Source organism: Geotrypetes seraphini, chromosome 18 (assembly GCF_902459505.1).
Source record: "Geotrypetes seraphini chromosome 18, aGeoSer1.1, whole genome shotgun sequence".
NCBI lineage: Eukaryota > Metazoa > Chordata > Amphibia > Gymnophiona > Dermophiidae > Geotrypetes > Geotrypetes seraphini.
This window is the reverse complement of record NC_047101.1, coordinates 40,605,614-40,625,453: the sequence shown is the minus strand read 5'-3', so window position 1 is coordinate 40,625,453 and position 19,840 is coordinate 40,605,614. Positions and strand designations below refer to the sequence as shown.

Genomic DNA, 19,840 nt, shown 5'->3' with positions numbered 1-19,840 from the left:
ACTTTTATGAATAGGGACCACATCCGCTCTCCTCCAACCCCCAGGAATCTCTCCCGTCTCCAGAGATTTGTTGAACAAGTCTTTAATAGGACTCGCCAGTGACAGGAGCTTCCCTGTCACAATATCGATGTCACATCCTTTTTTTATTTATCTCTGGAAAAGAAAGTGATGTAGTTGCAGGTAAACCACAAAAAGTTTCCTTGATTTACTCATGAAACAAAAGATATCCACAAAAATGTGTATTCTAACCGAGGACTAAATTAGGACACCCTACACACCCTAATAACTAGTGTTACCCCCTTTGGTTGAAATAACTGCAGCTGAAACAAAAGCATAAATAAGTTAAGGTAAGCAGAAACCATGAAAATAAATCAAATTTTTTTTAAAAAAACAAACCAAATAAAAAAACCAAGGACAGTATAATTAAAACAATTAAAGGCATATGAATGAGAGCAAAAGCATAATATGAAAGAAAGCAGAATGTCCATGGCAACATTTATTCCGCCTAAACAGCCAGTAATTTAGCCATTTAACATTAATGAAAGCATGAAATGGCTGGATTGGTCGTTGAGGTATGAGGATTTTGTGCTGAGAAATTTAAACATGGATAGTGGGGAGTAAAATAGGGGAGACGGTGTCACCTCCCTCTCATTCCCGTAATCTGTGCCAATATATTTCACCAGTCATTAAGGGCTCCTTTTACCAAGCCACGCTAGTGGGGTTAACGTGCGCGACTTTTCAACACACGCTAACCCCTGCGCTGGCCAAAAACTACCGCCTGCTCAAGAGGAGGTGGTAGCGGCTAGCGCGGCCGGCGGTATAACGTACGCTATTACCCACGTTAAACCGCTAGTGCGGCTTGATAAAAGGAGCCCTAAGTCCTCAAGAGAGGATGGTTTCATAGAGTACCTGCCGTAGGAGAGAGGGCTTCAGTGGGTAGAGATTCATACTAGAGAATGACACGGTGACAAAATTCATCACCGTTCCCGTCCCCGCAGATAACCGCGGGAAATAATCCCATGTCATTTTCTAGTGTCTCTTTCAACCTCAGTCCTTCTACACCAGCATTCTTCAAAGCAAAGCTTGCGGGTCAGTGGTTGTGGCCATTCATACTCTGATTCTTATGTGAGCCAAGGTTAATGAGGCCATTGTGACATCACTGATGTGATTGGCTATTAGGCACTGGTGGAATGAGGCATTATGACATCACAATATCTGCTCTGGAATGTTGCTGCTCAATCTCAGCATTCTTCAAAGCAAAGCTTGCGGGTCAGTGGTTATGGCCATTCATACTCTGATTCTTCCCTCTCTCCTTAAAGAATGACATGAAGATGGTTTACCGCGGTTATCCACGGGGACAGGAACGGTGATGAATTTTGTCACCATGTCATTCTCTAATTCATACGCCATGAGGAGGGATGTGACAAGGAGATTTGAATTTCCACCCTGGCTAGCGATCCCTGGCATTCCTTAATGGACTTTTAGCATCTGTAATACAACACTTAAACAAGATGTTTGTTGCACTGATTTTGGCTAATAACTCCTCACAACAAAGGCCTGCTTCATTACGAAAGACTTATCTCCCATTGTTTGTTTAGGAAAATAATCTTGATGAATTAGGTCTGTGTAGGAAGTTTGTCTCTCTTGGGTTACTATGTTTTGTCATTTTCAGCACTGCAAAACCATTATGAGGCAACTGTAAGGGAAACCTCATCCTGGCCTCGTAACTCTGGCATGCAAACCAAAGAATGCATGTTCAGTGGATTTCAGTAATTAACAATTATGGTGGAATACTTGTTATGTATATAATGTGATTTAAATCAAGGGAGAAAAAGACCTCAAAATACCCCGAGAATGCAATCAATAAGTCGCAACCTCTTTGGGGTTGGGTATCATCACTGGTCAAAAACCCTTGAATTTTTTATTTTTGTGACTTGAGTTTTAAAATTTTTTTCAATTTTTTTAGTGATAAATTCTTTAATGAATGATATTGTAGTTAAATATTGATTGCATTCTTGGGGTATTTTGAGGTCTTTTTCTCCCTTGATTTAAATCTCATTATATACATAACAAGTGTTCCATCATAATTGTTAATTTCAAAATTTGTTATTTGGACACTTTATCAGTTTCCAACTTGTTTTATTCAGTGGATTTCAGTACCACTGCCTGTATGACCAGCTTTGTGTAAAAGGCCAATCCTGTACATTTTTGAGAACTTTATTACAGAGTGAAAACATGAGGTGGCTATTTAAAATTTAAACTAGTGCTGTTTTCCGGGACATACACAGGGTAATTTTAAGCTGGTATTCTAAACATTTACATGCTTAGTCACAGAAGAAATTAACTCCAAACTAACTAAAATTAGCATCTGGCTTCATCAAAACATGCTTGCATTGAATATCTCTAAAACAAAGTGCATACTATTTCCAACCTCCGATAAAACGAATTGTCTTTGCCAATTTGCGTAGATTCCACACCGATTCAAACGGATACAAAAGGCAAACTACTGGTGATAGTCTTAGATAAAAACCTAACCTTCCATGAACAAATCAGCTCAGTAGTCCCGAGGTGCTTCTTTAAACTAAAACTTATACGATCTATCACTTCGTTCCTTGACCCCCGTTCTATAAACATTCTCATCCACTCCTTAGTTATCTCACATATCGACTATTGTAACTCCTTGAACCAAGAAAGAAATCCATTGACTCCAGATCTTGTAAAACCCAGCAATTAAACTTATATAGAAGGCAAAAAAATTTGACCATTTCACTGCCCCCCCCCCCTTCGTGATGCCCATTGGCTACCTATCACACACCAAGTCACCTTCAAAATAATTCTTCTCACTTTCAAATCTAAACATTCAAACATTCCTGCTTTTGTCGATAAAACATCTGATCCCTTAATCCTCCACCAGAACACCACGATCCAACAACCAGAATTTGTTAATAATTCCATTCACCCATGAAATATTCTGCGATTCCACTCAAAAGGCCATCTTCTCAGTCACCATGCCCATGCTTTGGAATACCCTACCCTTTGACATCAAGCTAGAATCTTCTCTGGAAATTTTTCAATCCAAAGTCAAAACTTTTCTCTTCAAAAATGTCTTCAGTACGTGACATTTCACTCCCTTTCCAATCAAGGACCAACGCTTCAGCGGAGAATATCAAACGCTTCTTATGAAGTGATCCCTTCCCTTCTGTACTGTCCCCTCCCTTCCCCTCCCCCCTTTCTTTTATTTTAATTTTATCTCAATGTAATTTTTACTCCCCAGTGTCCTTTCCTACTAGTCAGGTTAGTTCACATTAGTCTTGAAACCCCTGCTTCTGTTTTATTTCATTTTAAGTCATTATGTAAAGCATTTAGCTAATGCTTGATAGACAGTATATCAAATAATAAATAAACTTGGAAACTATATATGTTTATGGTGTTGAGGTAAAATTTGTAAATTCTGTAGGATGGTCTGTATTTTTGCACAATTAATACTAAGAATATGATCTTTAGAATCCACATAATGGAAAGATGGCCCTATTAAATAAATAACAAACAGGATACGAAATGATTTAACAGTAAGTATTCATGCCTGAAAAAGTATATGGCCCTTCTGTCAGTAACTGAATGACACCTCCTCAAGCAGAGGTACTTAACATTTTTTTTTTTTTGCATTTAATTTTAAATCAAAGAATACACTTTGAAAAAAGAAATACAGGAGTCTATTAAAGAAGGAAAAAAAAAAAAGAGACCACAGGAAAATTATTTGGATGTTACTACTTTATTGGAACAATCTGATAGAGAGGTGGCTAGTCCAGCCACTCTCTTACTGACTGTGGCTTTGGCTCCAGACAGAGATTGGATCCTTAAACTTTTCTTTAAGAATAGATCTAGAGACTTCCTTGGCTTCCATATTCAAGTTTTTCCTGATGTTTCGAGAGAAACTCAAAAGAGAAGGAGGGAATTTTTATTATTAAAAGAAGGTGTGACCCAGATGGGGGGATTATTTTTTCTTAGATACCCCTGTAAGTGTGTAATCAGGTATAATTCCCTTAAAAATATTTTCTTTGAACCGTCTCATTTGACGGCCTTCCTCTCCATGAAGCGCGTTGAAAAAGGAGAAACATCAGTGTCTTAATAATTAATTTAAGCTCTCTTTCAGCACAGATGACGTGATTTGGTTTAATTTGTTATTGTATTATATTTACTCCTAATTCCTCAATCTTGGATCCAATGTTGAGGACTAGTGTGCGATTAAGTTGGAATTTTATTACCTCTTATGTAATTTTGGTTTATTTTCAAGTTTGAGAATAATTAATGATATGTTTTCTTGATTGCACTTTTCTGTACAAGATTGTATGCTTGTTAAATTTTGAAAAATTTATAAATAAATAAAAAAGAAAAAAAGGATAAAGCACAATGAATTAATTAATATAGTCCACATGATGAGGGGAGGTCTTGAACAAAATCTGAGGGAGGTTGGGATTAAACTTGAAAAATTAAAATAAAGAAATGCGGAGATGCAACTGTTAATCAAAAACGAACCCCCTCTTCTGCGAAACCGCGCTAAAAATTGTAATTGTTCTGGTTCATAGAACACATCTATTATTTTCATAGGAAATACAGTATTTATACGGAAAGCGCAGTTGAAAGGTAGCTTCCAAACTCAAAACAGACTGATGTAAAGCCAGAAATTCCTCCAAGTTTCTCATCTGCATAGAAGAGTTTGTAATAGAAGAAATAAACAGGGATGTAAACTCTCAATGGCACCCCTTAATGCCTGCAGGTTCACAATGGCTGGCTTCACTAGCAGTTTATGAGGGACCGCAAATGGGAAATTTGCCAAAATTGAACCAGAAGATAACACAAAATTTCCGTCAGGTTCCTTTACTTCACCCCCACTGCCGCACACCCATCTGTGAACTGGCTCCTCCAACAGTGGAGGCCCCACATGAGGCTCTCAATGCTGATTGAATCCCTTCCGGAGTCAAGGTAATGCTGGCAAAAACCATCGGCAGATCAACACCCGACGCCTCCTGCTGTAGTGTTGGCAATTCCCGAACCATCCCACAGGGCTCAACGAAACATCGTTGTCTATGTCGAGCGTCTTCCCACACCCGACAGCAGATCCGCCTAACTTAACAGGTACAGCATAAGTGCTTATTGCTGCTTGACGCGAAGAGGAGGCAGCAGGAAGAATAGGAGGAATTTTCCTCTGTTTCCCTCTACACTTAAGCATTATTGCAGAAAATATTTAATAAGGAAATTAATTTCTTGCTAGCGATCTGGGAGCCTCCTCCAATACTGTACATCCTACTCCAACGCTCAGTACTTAAAAATTAAAGGAATCTTTTACTAAGGCGTGCAAGCCAACTTAGTGCGTGCTAATGCGCCTATTATATTCTATGGGTGCGTTAGCATTTAGTGGAGGAATAGACAAGTGAGTGAAAAGTAAAAGATGAAATATTACTGGTATGAACATGTAAGACTAGCCAAAATATCCAAAATGATAAAATATGTTTCAGTCCTAATTAAAGCACGGGTATAATCAAAACACATTATAGATACATAAAGTGCATATTGAAACACAATATGAACACTGCTTCCAAGCATCCAAAGAAAGAAAGGCTTCTTCCCAGCATGCATGGAGAAAATCGCTGGGAGTCGCTGCTTGCCTGCTATTTGCCCTAAATTCTCTTTGAATCGCTGGGAATCGCTGCTTGCCTGCTCCAAGCCCTGAAATCGCTGCTTGCCTGCTCCAAGCCCTGAAATCGCTGGGAATCACTGCTTACCTGTTCCAAGCCCTTAATTCTTTGGGAATCATTGGGAATCGCTGCTTGCCTGCTCCAAGCCCTGAAATCGCTGGGAATCACTGCTTACCTGTTCCAAGCCCTTAATTCTTTGGGAATCATTGGGAATCGCTGCTTGCCTGCTCCAAGCCCTGAAATCGCTGGGAATCACTGCTTACCTGTTCCAAGCCCTTAATTCTTTGGGAATCGTTGCTTGCCTGCTCCAAGCCCTGAAATCGCTGCTTGCCTGCTCCAAGCCCTGAAATCGCTGGGAATCACTGCTTACCTGTTCCAAGCCCTTAATTCTTTGGGAATCATTGGGAATCGCTGCTTGCCTGCTCCAAGCCCTGAAATCGCTGGGAATCACTGCTTACCTGTTCCAAGCCCTTAATTCTTTGGGAATCGTTGCTTGCCTGCTCCAAGCCCTGAAATCGCTGGGAATCACTGCTTACCTGTTCCAAGCCCTTAATTCTTTGGGAATCGTTGCTTGCCTGCTCCAAGCCCTGAAATCGCTGCTTGCCTGCTCCAAGCCCTGAAATCGCTGGGAATCACTGCTTACCTGTTCCAAGCCCTTAATTCTTTGGGAATCATTGGGAATCGCTGCTTGCCTGCTCCAAGCCCTGAAATCGCTGGGAATCACTGCTTACCTGTTCCAAGCCCTTAATTCTTTGGGAATCGTTGCTTGCCTGCTCCAAGCCCTGAAATCGCTGCTTGCCTGCTCCAAGCCCTGAAATCGCTGGGAATCACTGCTTACCTGTTCCAAGCCCTTAATTCTTTGGGAATCATTGGGAATCGCTGCTTGCCTGCTCCAAGCCCTGAAATCGCTGGGAATCACTGCTTACCTGTTCCAAGCCCTTAATTCTTTGGGAATCATTGGGAATCTTTGCTTACCTGCTCCAAGCCCTGAAATCGCTGCTTGCCTGCTCCAAGCCCTGAAATCGCTGGGAATCACTGCTTACCTGTTCCAAGCCCTTAATTCTTTGGGAATCGTTGCTTGCCTGCTCCAAGCCCTGAAATCGCTGCTTGCCTGCTCCAAGCCCTGAAATCGCTGGGAATCACTGCTTACCTGTTCCAAGCCCTTAATTCTTTGGGAATCATTGGGAATCGCTGCTTGCCTGCTCCAAGCCCTGAAATCGCTGGGCATCACTGCTTACCTGTTCCAAGCCCTTAATTCTTTGGGAATCGCTGCTTGCCTGCTCCAAGCCCTGAAATCGCTGGGAATCACTGCTTACCTGTTCCAAGCCCTTAATTCTTTGGGAATCGTTGCTTGCCTGCTCCAAGCCCTGAAATCGCTGCTTGCCTGCTCCAAGCCCTGAAATCGCTGGGAATCACTGCTTACCTGTTCCAAGCCCTTAATTCTTTGGGAATCATTGGGAATCGCTGCTTGCCTGCTCCAAGCCCTGAAATCGCTGGGCATCACTGCTTACCTGTTCCAAGCCCTTAATTCTTTGGGAATCGCTGCTTGCCTGCTCCAAGCCCTGAAATCGCTGGGAATCACTGCTTACCTGTTCCAAGCCCTTAATTCTTTGGGAATCGTTGCTTGCCTGCTCCAAGCCCTGAAATCACTGCTTGCCTGCTCCAGTAGAAAAGTTATTCACGGTTTCAATAATAAAAACGACGGAGTTTTCTAAAAACCGCGAATAACATATACAAAGTTATTTGTGGGTTTTCCATATTTGCGCCTATGGTCCGGCCACATCCCCCGTGAATATGGAGGGAGAAGTGTACATTGCAAATATAAAAAGCATAAGATCAAATATAAAATGTAAACTACACATTACAAATTATAAGAGTGAATATTGAAGCATAATAATAAAACATTTTGAAATGTAAAGTAAAAATATTCTATTTTCCATCTTAAGATACTAATTACAAATTATAAGAGCAATATTAAAAACTTATAATAAAACATTTTGAAATGTAAGGTAAAATTCAATTGTCCATCTTAATATCTATATAGCGATGATGGTGGTATGAAGATTTTTTTTAATATATACCATTTTTGTTACATAAGAAAATATGGACTCCGATTAAACACCGGTATCACGTTAACAACTTTGAATTCTCATATTCGAGTGTTAGAAAATGTTTCTCAGCATTGCATGTAGGCAGACGCCTATCTTACGAACTGATGTGTTGTTCAAAATGTCTGCTAGAAGTTATTTGCAGTTCGGTGATGCACTTCTCTGCGGACATTTCCATTATGTTCTCGTTCTTCCTCCAGACCTTCTCTTTCTATATTGTCTGTTTTGTACTGTGGGTTTTTTTATGGCAGCTATAAGAAAGAAGAAGAGGTAAATTAGGCTCCTTCTTGATTACTGGAAATGAAAGAGCAGAGACAGCAGGAGAGACCGTTAGTTGAAGAGTGGGTTTGGAATTTCCCACTTGACCAGCATATTTGAACTCGTTCTGTCAGTTTCCTGTCTGGCAATGCATGTGAAACTATCATGCCACCAATGTTGTCTGAATCTCTTCATTCTCTTGTGGTTTCTAGTCAATGTGCAGCATTTTAGCTTGTCTTGTGATGTAATGGAATATAAGTCGCAAGCTAACCTAACTTGTTGAGGGATGACGCTGACTGGTTAGAGTGAGGCAGTGCAAAATTTTCTGTTCCTTTCTTCAAACGTTTTCACTTTCAGGTGACAAAGTTCAAGAGAATTCTTTTAAAGTAATTTTTGGAGACAAAATCGATTTTGTGACTCTGGTAATGGAGATGGGGATGAGTGTTCTTTAACAAAAGTATAGGCAAAGAATGAAAAAAAAAACAGTCAATCAATCAGGCCTCTTGTGTGGTAAGAGTAGGACACAGTCCAGATAGAAATATGCATACCTGTACAGGGATAAGATTTGATATACTGCCTTTCTGTGATTACAAAGTGGTTTACATATTATACACAGGTACTTATTTTGAACCTGGGCTAGAGAATGACACGGTGCCAAAATTCATTACCGTTTCCATCCTCGCGGAAAACCATCCCATGTCATTCTTTAGTGTCTATCTCAACCTCGGTCCTTCTACACCAGCATTCTTCAATGCAAGGCTTGAGGGTCAGTGGCTGGAAACCATCCCATGTCATTCTTTAGTGTCTATCTCAACCTCGGTCCTTCTACACCAGCATTCTTCAAAGCAAAGCTTGTGGGTCAGTGGTTGTGGCCATTCATGCTCTGATTCTTATGTGAGCCAAGGATAATGAAGCCATTGTGACATCACTGATGTGATTGGCTCTTAGGCAGTGGTGGAATGAGGCATTATGACATCACAATATCTGCTCTGGATACCAGAGACTGTCATTCTGTAGTGTCTGTTTCAGCCTCAGTCCTTCTACACCAGCATTCTTCAATGCAAGGCTTGAGGGTCAGTGGTTGTGGCCATTCATTCTCTGATTCTTCCCTCGGCCTGATTCTGGTTTCCCGCAGAGACGGGAACAGGGACAAATTATATCCCTGTGTCATTCTCTACCTGGCAGAAACCCAAATAGTAGCAACATTTCAGAGCTAAGATTGTGATGTCATAATGCCTCATTCCACCAATGCCTAAGAACCAACCTCATCATTGATGTTACAATGACTTGATTATCCTATACTTGACTCAAATAAGAACATCATAATTGCCAAATTGGAACAGACTTCAGGTCCATCAAACCCAGTATCCTGTTTTCAACAGTGGCCAACCCAGGTACCATTCTTTAGTGTCTATCTGAACCTTAGTCCTTCTACACCAGCATTCTTCAATGCAAGGCTTAAGGGTCAGCAGCTGAGCCCATTCATATTCTGATTCTTCCCTCTCTCCTTAAAGAATGACATGGAGATGGTTTCCCGTGGTTATCCGCGAGGATGGGAATGGTGATGAATTTTGTCACCGTGTCATTGGAGGATTAAGTGATTACACATTAAGGACTAAATTCTATAAGTAGTGCCCAAATTTGGGCATCAGTGGGAAAAAAAAATTTGTGCCAAGTGGTATTCTATGAATATCACTCGGAGTTGGACGTCATTTATAGCAGGGGTCCCCAACCCCCGGTCTACAGCCCACTAGCGGGCCACGGTCGTCTGACAGCCGGGTCGTGAGAGATCACATTGTGCAATATCTATCCATCCCTCGATCCCATCCCGCATAGCAGAACCCCGCCAACCACAAGGCCAAGATACTACCGTTCTGAAAAGCAGCAGCGGTGGCAGCACTGAACAGGCTGCTTCCCTGCCTTCCCCAGGGCCTTCCCTCTACACCGCATCACTGATGACATCATTAGTGATGCGGCAGTAGAGGGAAGGCCCTGGCAACGAAGCAGCCCATTCAGTGTTGCCACCGCTGCTACTTTTCAAAATGGAGGTATGTTGGAGCCTTGCGGTCGTAGGGTCATCAGGGTTCTGCTGCACATGGGGGATGGGAGGAGAGATGGAAAGGTGCTGCATAGGGGGATGGGTTGGCAGGGTCGTTGAGGTTCTGCTGGACGTGGGGGATGGGAGGGAGAGATGGAAGGGTGCTGCACAGGGGGATGGGTTGGCGAGGTCCTGCTGCATAAGGGGTATGGGAGGAAGAGATGGAAATATACCTGATGATGTCATCAGTGACGCGGCGGCAGAGGGAAGGCCCCGGCAGGGAAGGCAGCGAAGTAGCCTGTTCAGTGCTGCCGCCATAGCTGTTCAGAACAGAGGTATTTCGGCCTCATGGTGGGAGGGTCAGCAGGGTTCTATTGTGCAGGATGGAAAGATGTTGCGTAAGGGGATCTCATGAAGCCCGGCATGTCACTGTCTTCCATCGTCCCTAGATGGAATCATTTGGTCGCAGGAAAACAAGCTCAGGGCTCCCACTGATTCTGCATTATGGTAAGTTGTATAATTTTTATTATGATATTATAACAATAATAATAGAAATGTAATGTGTATTGTATATAAAACTGCCCTATGAACCCATCCCGAATCCTCCCCCCTTTTCTGGACCCTGGAAAAATTTGTTTCTATAAAAGCGGTCCTTGGTGTCAAAACGGTTGGGGACCACTGATTTATAGCTTAGAGAAAACAGTGTGGCAGCTCCAAATTTAACATGGCAATCACGGGCAAGTTCCCAGCATAGGTGCCTCATTAAATCTGCAGATACCATGCAGCACTGTGCTTGGAATTGAATGCAGAAACACTTTTCACCTTCTGTATAGGAGATGGTGTTTACACCCAAATTGCCAATTCATGTGGATTATTTGCACCTTCATGTCCATTCTCCACCCATGACGCAATCCTAACATAAAAAGCACGTAACTTTCAGTTTACCGTGCAAACATACCACGAAACCCCTCAGTGCAGTAATACGCTAGCAGTTATGCATGGTAAACTATACGAGTGCATAATTCAATTTAGTGAAACGGTCCCTTCATTAGCGTCCTGTCCAAAAGGACAGTTGGCCTTTTATCAGGACATGCTGGGGGAGAGTGGGGAAGATGACGGTAACATGTAATGGGGCAAGAGGACGGATTTCTCTAGCAGGAACAGATTTCATTTTGGATCCATAAATATCCACAGAATTCGCAGGCATCTGAAAAACGTTCTTATTTTCGGTTCATAGACAACTCCGCGAAAGACAAAGGCGCGCGCCGACAACTGAGTGCAAGACGGAGGTGCACGCCGAAGAAAATTACAGTTTGTAGGGGCTCCGACGGGGGGTTTTGTTGGGGAGCCCCCCCAGTTTACTGAATAGAGATCGCGCCGGTGTTGTGGGGGGATTGGGGGGTTGTAACTCTCCACATTTTGCTGTAAACTTAACTTTTTCCCTAAAATCAAGGGAAAAAGTGAAGTTTTCAGTAAAATGTGGGGGGTTACAACCTCCCACAATGCCCCCACAACGCGGCACGATCTCTATTAAGTAAAGTGGGGGGTGCCCCCCCCGTCGGAGCCGTAAAAAGTGTAATTTTCTGCGGCGCACACCTCCGCGCTGCGCTCAATTGTCTGCGCGCGCCTTTGTCCCGGCGCGTTTTTGACCTGACACCTTATTTTCTAAATATTTGATAGTGTGTTAGGTTTTTTTGGTATCAAGGTACTCAGCAAGTTTAAAAGTCTCCTAAAAAGTTGGCTTTTTAAGGACGCTTTTAACTGATTCATTTAAACTTTATGATTTTACATTGGACTAGGAACACTGCCAAGTGAAAATTAAGCGGGCAACGTTCCCCAACCTCTTGTTTCGTTACCTATCCCTTTTTATTTGTTTATGAATTGTATTTAAGCCACTTTTTTTGCCTCCTTTTCTCATATGTATTATTTTATTATAATTAGTATTAATTGTCCTGTTTTTGATTGATTTTTATTTTAACCTAATTTTTTAATTAAATGTAAATCGCATTGGATTTGGATTTTGCAATTATATCAAATATTTTAAATAAACTTGAAACGTAAAAGTTCATTTTGCATTATGAAGCAAATTTTTTAAATGTATTGTCCTACTAATTTGTTTGCTGTTTCTTTTTTCTTGTAAACCACCTTGGTTAGGTGAGATTAGCTGGTTGGGGTCCGTTGACATCCATAGTTGTCTTTGTTTACATTTTTTGTTTATTTTTATTCATATCCAGGACGGGGTGGGGGGGATATCTTTCTGGTTTATTTCTTTTTTAAATTGTTGGATGGGAAGGGAGGGATATTTTTATTCTGTATTGTTATTGATGGAATTTAAGTGCTTATTTTGTTATTAATGTCTGTATAATTCCTGGCACTTTATATTAGCTTTGAAAATTAATAAATATTTATAAAAAATAAAAATAAAAAATAGCTGGCATATACACTTTCTGGTAAGGGAGGCGCCTTTTTAGTTCTGGGAGGCTGTAGTATAAGAACCTAAGAGCAGCCTTACTTGGTCAGACCAATGGTCCATCTAGCCCAGTATCTCGTCCTCATGATGGCCAATCCAAGTCACTAGCACCTTGCAAATACCCAAGGAGTAGCAACATTCCATTTAGAATCCTAGAGAATAGAAGGATTCTGGAATCCCAAAGAGTAACAAGATGTCGGAACTCCAAACAGTAGCAACATTCCATTCAGAATCCTAGAGAATAGAAAGATTCTGGAATCCTAAAGAGTAACAAGATGCCGGAACCCCAAACAGTAGCAACATTCCATTCAGAATCCTAGAGAATAGAAGGATTCTGGAATCCCAAAGAGTAACAAGATGCCGGAACCCCAAACAGTAGCAACATTCTATTCAGAATCCTAGAGAATAGAAGGATTCTGGAATCCCAAAGAGTAACAAGATGCCGGAACCCCAAACAGTAGCAACATTCCATTCAGAATCCTAGAGAATAGAAGGATTCTGGAATCCCAAAGAGTAACAAGATGCCGGAACCCCAAACAGTAGCAACATTCCATTCAGAATCCTAGAGAATAGAAAGATTCTGGAATCCCAAAGAGTAACAAGATGCTGGAACCCCAAACAGTAGCAACATTCCATTCAGAATCCTAGAGAATAGAAGGATTCTGGAATCCCAAAGAGTAACAAGATGCCGGAACCCCAAACAGTAGCAACATTCCATTCAGAATCCTAGAGAACAGAAGGATTCTGGAATCCCAAAGAGTAACAAGATGCCGGAACCCCAAACAGTAGCAACATTCCATTCAGAATCCTAGAGAATAGAAAGATTCTGGAATCCCAAAGAGTAACAAGATGCCGGAACCCCAAACAGTAGCAACATTCCATTCAGAATCCTAGAGAATAGAAGGATTCTGGAATCCCAAAGAGTAACAAGATGCCGGAACCCCAAACAGTAGCAACATTCCATTCAGAATCCTAGAGAATAGAAAGATTCTGGAATCCCAAAGAGTAACAAGATGCCGGAACCCCAAACAGTAGCAACATTCCATTCAGAATCCTAGAGAATAGAAGGATTCTGGAATCCCAAAGAGTAACAAGATGCCGGAACCCCAAACAGTAGCAACATTCCATTCAGAATCCTAGAGAACAGAAGGATTCTGGAATCCCAAAGAGTAACAAGATGCCGGAACCCCAAACAGTAGCAACATTCCATTCAGAATCCTAGAGAATAGAAAGATTCTGGAATCCCAAAGAGTAACAAGATGCCAGAACCCCAAACAGTAGCAACATTCCATTCAGAATCCTAGAGAATAGAAAGATTCTGGAATCCCAAAGAGTAACAAGATGCCGGAACCCCAAACAGTAGCAACATTCCATTCAGAATCCTAGAGAATAGAAGGATTCTGGAATCCCAAAGAGTAACAAGATGCCGGAACCCCAAACAGTAGCAACATTCCATTCAGAATCCTAGAGAATAGAAGGATTCTGGAATCTCAAAGAGTAACAAGATGCCGGAATCCCAAACAGTTGCAACATTCCATTCAGAATCCTAGAGAATAGAAAGATTCTGGAATCCCAAAAAGTAACAAGATGCAGGAACCCCAAACAGTAGCAACATTCTATTCAGAATCCTAGAGAATAGAAAGGTTCTGGAATCCTAAAGAGTAACAAGATGCCGGAACCCCAAACAGTAGCAACATTCCATGCTACCGATCCAGAGCAAGCAGTGAGACAGGAATCGACTGCTTTCTTCTGGTCAGGGTTAAGAAGTGATAGGTTTACCAGACCCATGGCCATGCCCCCAGACCCACCCAGTTCCACCCGCATGCACTGGCCATTAGTAAATAAGTCTCTGTCTCACCACTGTAACCTTTTTAGTTCTGGTCTTATATTAACATTGCTTTACTTCATACCTTTGGTTTGTGCTCATCACTTTCCAAGCAATATACCCTTATTAACCAGCCAGTTTATCATATTGGATGAAAAGCTAAAGTTCTTCTGTGTAGACCAGAGTATGATTTCATATGTAGAATGCCGGAAAATTTTTTTAACTGTTTTATTTTCTGTATTCAGATTTTAACTTGATCTCTGATTGAATAGAAATGTGGAATAGAAAATGTATAATAAACAACCAACAACAGATTCTTTTATTTAACCAAAGTGGGGGATTATATTTGCAAGAGGATATACATTTATTTTTAAAATAAAACTTATGTTACACTTCAGTCATAAACTAGAATTGTGCTTTGGCCAAAGAGTAGTATCTCCAGAATTTAGGTCAGCCGCCTTCTTTGTTTGAACATAAAAAAAGAGAACATCTGCTTTTCGGTTTTATAAGAATAAGGTTAATCTTTCATTCCACAAAAATCCTCACTCTTTGTACCTGTTAACTAGCAAATTACATTACATTACTGATTTCTATTCTGCCTCAACCTTGCAGTTCTGGGCGGATTACAAAAGAGGCAACTGGACATTTCCAGGATAATTACAGAGAGAATTCTGGTCATTTCCAGGAGAAATTACAAGAATAATGGAGCTGTATATTTCAAGAGCTACAAGATGCTGTACAAATAGGAAATAGTGCAGATCCAGTATATATACCGTTAGGGAAGCAGTTGACATGCTTGAGGCTAAAGAAAAGGGAACTGGTGAAGGGGGGAGGAGGAGGGAGTTGCGTTGAGGGGGGTCTATTTGGGGTTAAGCCATCTGTATAAATTTTTTGAATAGGTGGGTTTTGATTTCTTTGCGAAAATATTTGTAGTCGTTTGTTGTTATCAGCAGGTTGGAGATAGTGTGGTCCAGTTTCGCTGCATGCGTCGCCAGCAGACTGTCAAATATCTTCTTGCGCTGGGTGCCTTTGAGTGGGGGGTAGGTAAAAGGGGTCTTAGTTCTTCTTTGCCTAGTGGTGGAGTTTTGGTACAGGCGGTTGTTTAGGTAATTGGGAGCTGTGCCATTTATTGCCTTGAATAATAGACAGTATAGTTTGAATTGAATTCGTGCTTGTATTATTCTCTGGTGCAGATATTGCCGTATCTCACCTTTACTTAATTTATTAATTGTATCCCCCCAAATGCTTTTTTTTCCTTTTTCAGTTTTTAGATGGCGATCTCTATGACAGGCTGAGGGACCACCTAACTCTAATTAGCAAGACTGAGCTAGAAACCTGTCAGTTGGCTCAGAAGCAATTCAGAGGAATCCTCGAAGCCTCAAAACAGGTATTGTAGTATACGTCCATATTTTTTCCACTTTACTCAACCCCTTTCTCAGAAAAGGCAGCACAATCTTGCCGTCATGTCCACATACACCATGTGGTATCCGGTGAACAGCCAACAAATACATATGCAGCTAGCCCTGCCTCGGGTTACCAGATTTTCCCGAAGGGAAATCAAGACCTGTGGCCATGTCTACAGGCTCGCCCAGTTCTGCCGCAATCTGCCCCCAGCCCCACCCACAGATGGTATCCATACATACAAGGACAAGATGACGTCATGCATAGGCGCCTGCGCGGATGTCCCCTCCAGATCTGATTTTTACAGCAAGTACTGGGTTTGGAAAAGCTGCCTGGACCCCAGGACATGTCCTCAAAAAGGAGGACATGTTCGGGGCAATCTGGACCCCTTCCTTGGAGGACAAATTGAGACATCCGGGTTTTACTTCCATTGAAAGCAACGGAAGTAAGGAAGACAGATTGACAGAAACACAGAGCGGACCAATGACATCAAGAAGACTGCAATTTATTAGATAAACCAAACCCGACGTGGCCACGTTTCGCCCTCAGGCTGCGTCAGGGGAAATTTGCTAGAAGGGGGAAAAAAAGAGAAAAGTCCTGCTTGATTTTGCGAGTGTAAAAGAGTGGCTTTAGATAAAGAAGAGGTGCCTGTTTAGGTTTTCAATCCTGCTTTTTTTTTTGTGGATGAGAGAGTGATTTGCCTCAAAAGGGGGGAGTGATTTATTTTTTCCCCTTCTGGCAAATTTCCCCTGACGCAGCCTGAGGGCGAAACGTGGCCACGTTGGGTTTATCTAATCAATTGGTCTTCTTGATGCCATTGGTCCACTCTTTCTGCCTGTGAGTATATTTGCTGATCATTGCCTCTTTGTGTGGTCCAGGAAGACAGATAGAGACATCTGGGTTTTACATCCGTTGAAAGCAATGGAGGTAAAACTCGGATGTCTCAATCCATCCTCTTTTTTTTCTGGAGCCATTTGGTAACCCTACCCCTGCCACGATTCCAGTAGCCAGATTTTTCCTAGAGACTGCTATGGATGCTTCTCCAGCTTTCAAGCGAGACAGATGTTGATATCGACTACAAAAGAAAATGCAGAGATCGATCGCACATTTTTTTGTACACAAATAATACTTCATTGGCCTAAAAAGTCAACCAAAACTTCAGTCCTTAACAAGGAATTTTTATCGTATTGGGGCAGATGTTCGGAAAGGGACAGAATCCTGAAGGGTATAGAAAAGGTAGACAGGGACAGATTTTTCAGATTATGGGGAACCACGAGTATAAGGGGGCACTCGGAGAAATTAAAAGGGGACAGATTTAGAACAAATGCCAGAAAGTTCTTTTTCACCCAGAGGGTGGTGGATACTTGGAACGCGCTTCCGGAGGCTGTGATAGGCCGGAGCACGTTACAATGCTTCAAAGAAGGTTTGGATAGGTTCCTAGAGGATAAAGGAATTGAGGGGTACAGATAGGAGTAGCGGTAGGTTATAGGGATAGTCTGGGACCATTGCTCAGGCAATGGGCCTGATGGGCCACCGCAGGAGCGGACCGCTGGGTGAGATGGACCTCTGGTCTGCCTCAGCGGAGGCAACTTCTTATGTTCTTAAACGTAAGACAGTAATTGTAGGTGACGGCCAAATAAAGTCCCAATGGAAGCTGCTATGCGTAGGGGTCAGACTTAGCTGCACATTTTAGGGCTGGCCCCACGTATTAGAATGTATAGAAGGCCATTTCTAAAATGTTTGTTCTTTCAAAGATAAATGCTAAATTCATTAGCTTTACCTTCTTCCCTCATCTTTTCTCTTCCTTCCTTCATCTCTTTGTCTCACCCTGTCTGCTTCCTGGCAACGCATTTTTCCATTCCTCTCTTTTTTGATACACCTCTCTTCTCATTTCTGTTTTCTCTTGCTGTCTTTTTCTCCGTAATGTCTGTCTTCATCTCTTTTCTCCACTGGCATCTTGCTTAGCCTTTGTGGGTTTTTTTTAGGTGTCCCGGGAGCAGAACCTTCAACTTTTCTTGCAGGATGTCACAGTTTTCAATCTAACTCCTCCTCACCAGTTCCAGCCTTCTGGAGCAGACAAGGTAAATAATCCCTCAAATGAAGAGAAAGGGGGGGGAGGGATAGAAGAGGGTTCTTTAGGAATATGCAAGAGATAATGCTGGAGTAGTTAACCAGTTAACAAGCCAACTACTTAAGCCACCTCTGTGCAGCTCTGCTAGGCTTTCCTATGCCTGGTGCTGATGTTCTGGAGGCAGGTATGTACGTTTTTATTCTGAACTTTGAGGGGGTGCGACGGAGTCAGTGAACACGGGGGAGGGGGGGTCTTTATTTTGTCCCTGCAGTGGTTATCTGGTCACTTTGAAAATCTTTTGGGCACATATACTGTCTTTACGTCGTCTAACTCACAACGTATAAGTTCCGTCTAGGCAGTCTCGTCAAACATTTGATTATCTCTGCAGGTTGACTAAGTCTAGGTCGGCCCACATCCCGCCCTAACCACTCCTCCAAAAACACCCCTTTCATCTCTGGACACACAGCGGGATTCATAGGCCTAAAAAGTCCCTAAAAAGCCATTTCAATTATCGGCACTTGGGCGACCTGTCTTTTAGATCGTCCAAGTGCCGACTTGGGTGGGTTTTTTAGATGTATTTAAGTTTCGATTATGAGCCCCTTAGTGCACGGGACCCTTGGACTAGAAAGAAGTTTCAAGTTCAAGTTTCAAGTTTATTGACTTTTAATATACCGACCATCAACAAGTATCTGGCCGGTTTACAATAAAATATTTAAAAAGAGATAAAGATAATAAATATTTAAAAAAATAATGAAAGTGTACATCAAGGACATTAACTGGACAGACTTGAAAGTGAGGGGAAGAGGGAAAGGAGGGGAAAAGTTACATATTTAGAAGAAAAAATGAAAAAAAACACTGCTAGTCCCAGTATCAGATCGACCGTCCTATGCCATCCAAACATTTGTGACCAGAATTAATTAACCTATAGTCCCAGAATTTTATCATGACAGAAATAATTAAAATCCACAAAGTATGGGGAAGGAGTTCAATGAAACTGTAAAGAAAAGAGGCATCAATTATTATCATAAATAATACCTCCCCTCCCCCCCCCCCCCTTTCTTATACAAAGCCACACAGCAACAGAACCAAAGCCCATTAATTCCTGGTGTGGTTTGGTGCGATTACCTTAGGCCACTGTAGTATTCGACTTTGTAAAAGAGGGCCTAAGGCAGGCAAATCTATCCTAGTAAGCACCGTGGACTGAAGTGTAGAATTCCACCCCCCCCCCCTTTTAACATTTGGTATTTTCATTTTGTATTATTCTAATTTTCCTTAGAAGTGTTAATCCTTGAAATTGTATATTTAAAATTGCAACATATATACAGTTTAAAAAAGAGATTCAATTTAAAGCATCCATAGAGGGTTTTGTTTCATAAAAGAGTGTCTGTGTGATAAATCAAAAAACCAGGGCCGCAGTAGCAATTCCTACATGGCACATGTGACGCAACCCATTCAGTGCCTACGGGCTGCATCGCATGTGCCACGCCAGTACTTGCTACTGAGGCTTTGTAAAAGGGATCCTCATTTTGTGTCTTTTATGCAAAAGAGACTTCGTAAGAATATTTTTCATCTTTTTTTTAAATATGGGCAGTGAGTTTTGCCCATCAAATGCAGCAATCCCACTTAGTACTGAGCACAGCGCTCTCATGGACTGCTTTAATCTTCTTATAATCGTAAATCCCAATTTTTCTATAAATGCAGATTTAAAACAGTCTTTGTAGTCATTTATCGACCAGTATTATTTTGTGCAAAAGATCTTTTGAAAGAACTATATATAAATAGACATTAATCTTCAGTATATTTATTTAGTTTTCTATACCTTTCTCCCTGGGAGATCAGAGCAGTTTACATGAATTTATTCAGGTCCTCAAGCATTTTTCCCTGTCTGTCCTGAGGGGCTCACAATCTACCTAATGTACCTGGGGCAATGGGGGGATTAAGTGACTTGCCCGTGGTCATAAGGAGCAGTGGGG

General features: G+C 41.7%; 1 protein-coding gene across 6 annotated transcripts in view; it reads left to right on the top strand.

Moving 5' to 3' along the window:
- The window catches only part of FCHSD1 (FCH and double SH3 domains 1), a 185,830-nt gene that overhangs the window by 102,404 nt on the left and 63,586 nt on the right, over nucleotides 1–19,840 (top strand). For all 6 annotated transcript variants that reach the window (XM_033927510.1, XM_033927509.1, XM_033927508.1 and 3 more), the window contains 2 exons: nucleotides 15,660–15,782; nucleotides 17,782–17,877. In XM_033927510.1, coding sequence (XP_033783401.1) covers nucleotides 15,660–15,782; nucleotides 17,782–17,877 — 219 coding nt within the window. The remainder of the gene's footprint in view (nucleotides 1–15,659; nucleotides 15,783–17,781; nucleotides 17,878–19,840) is intronic.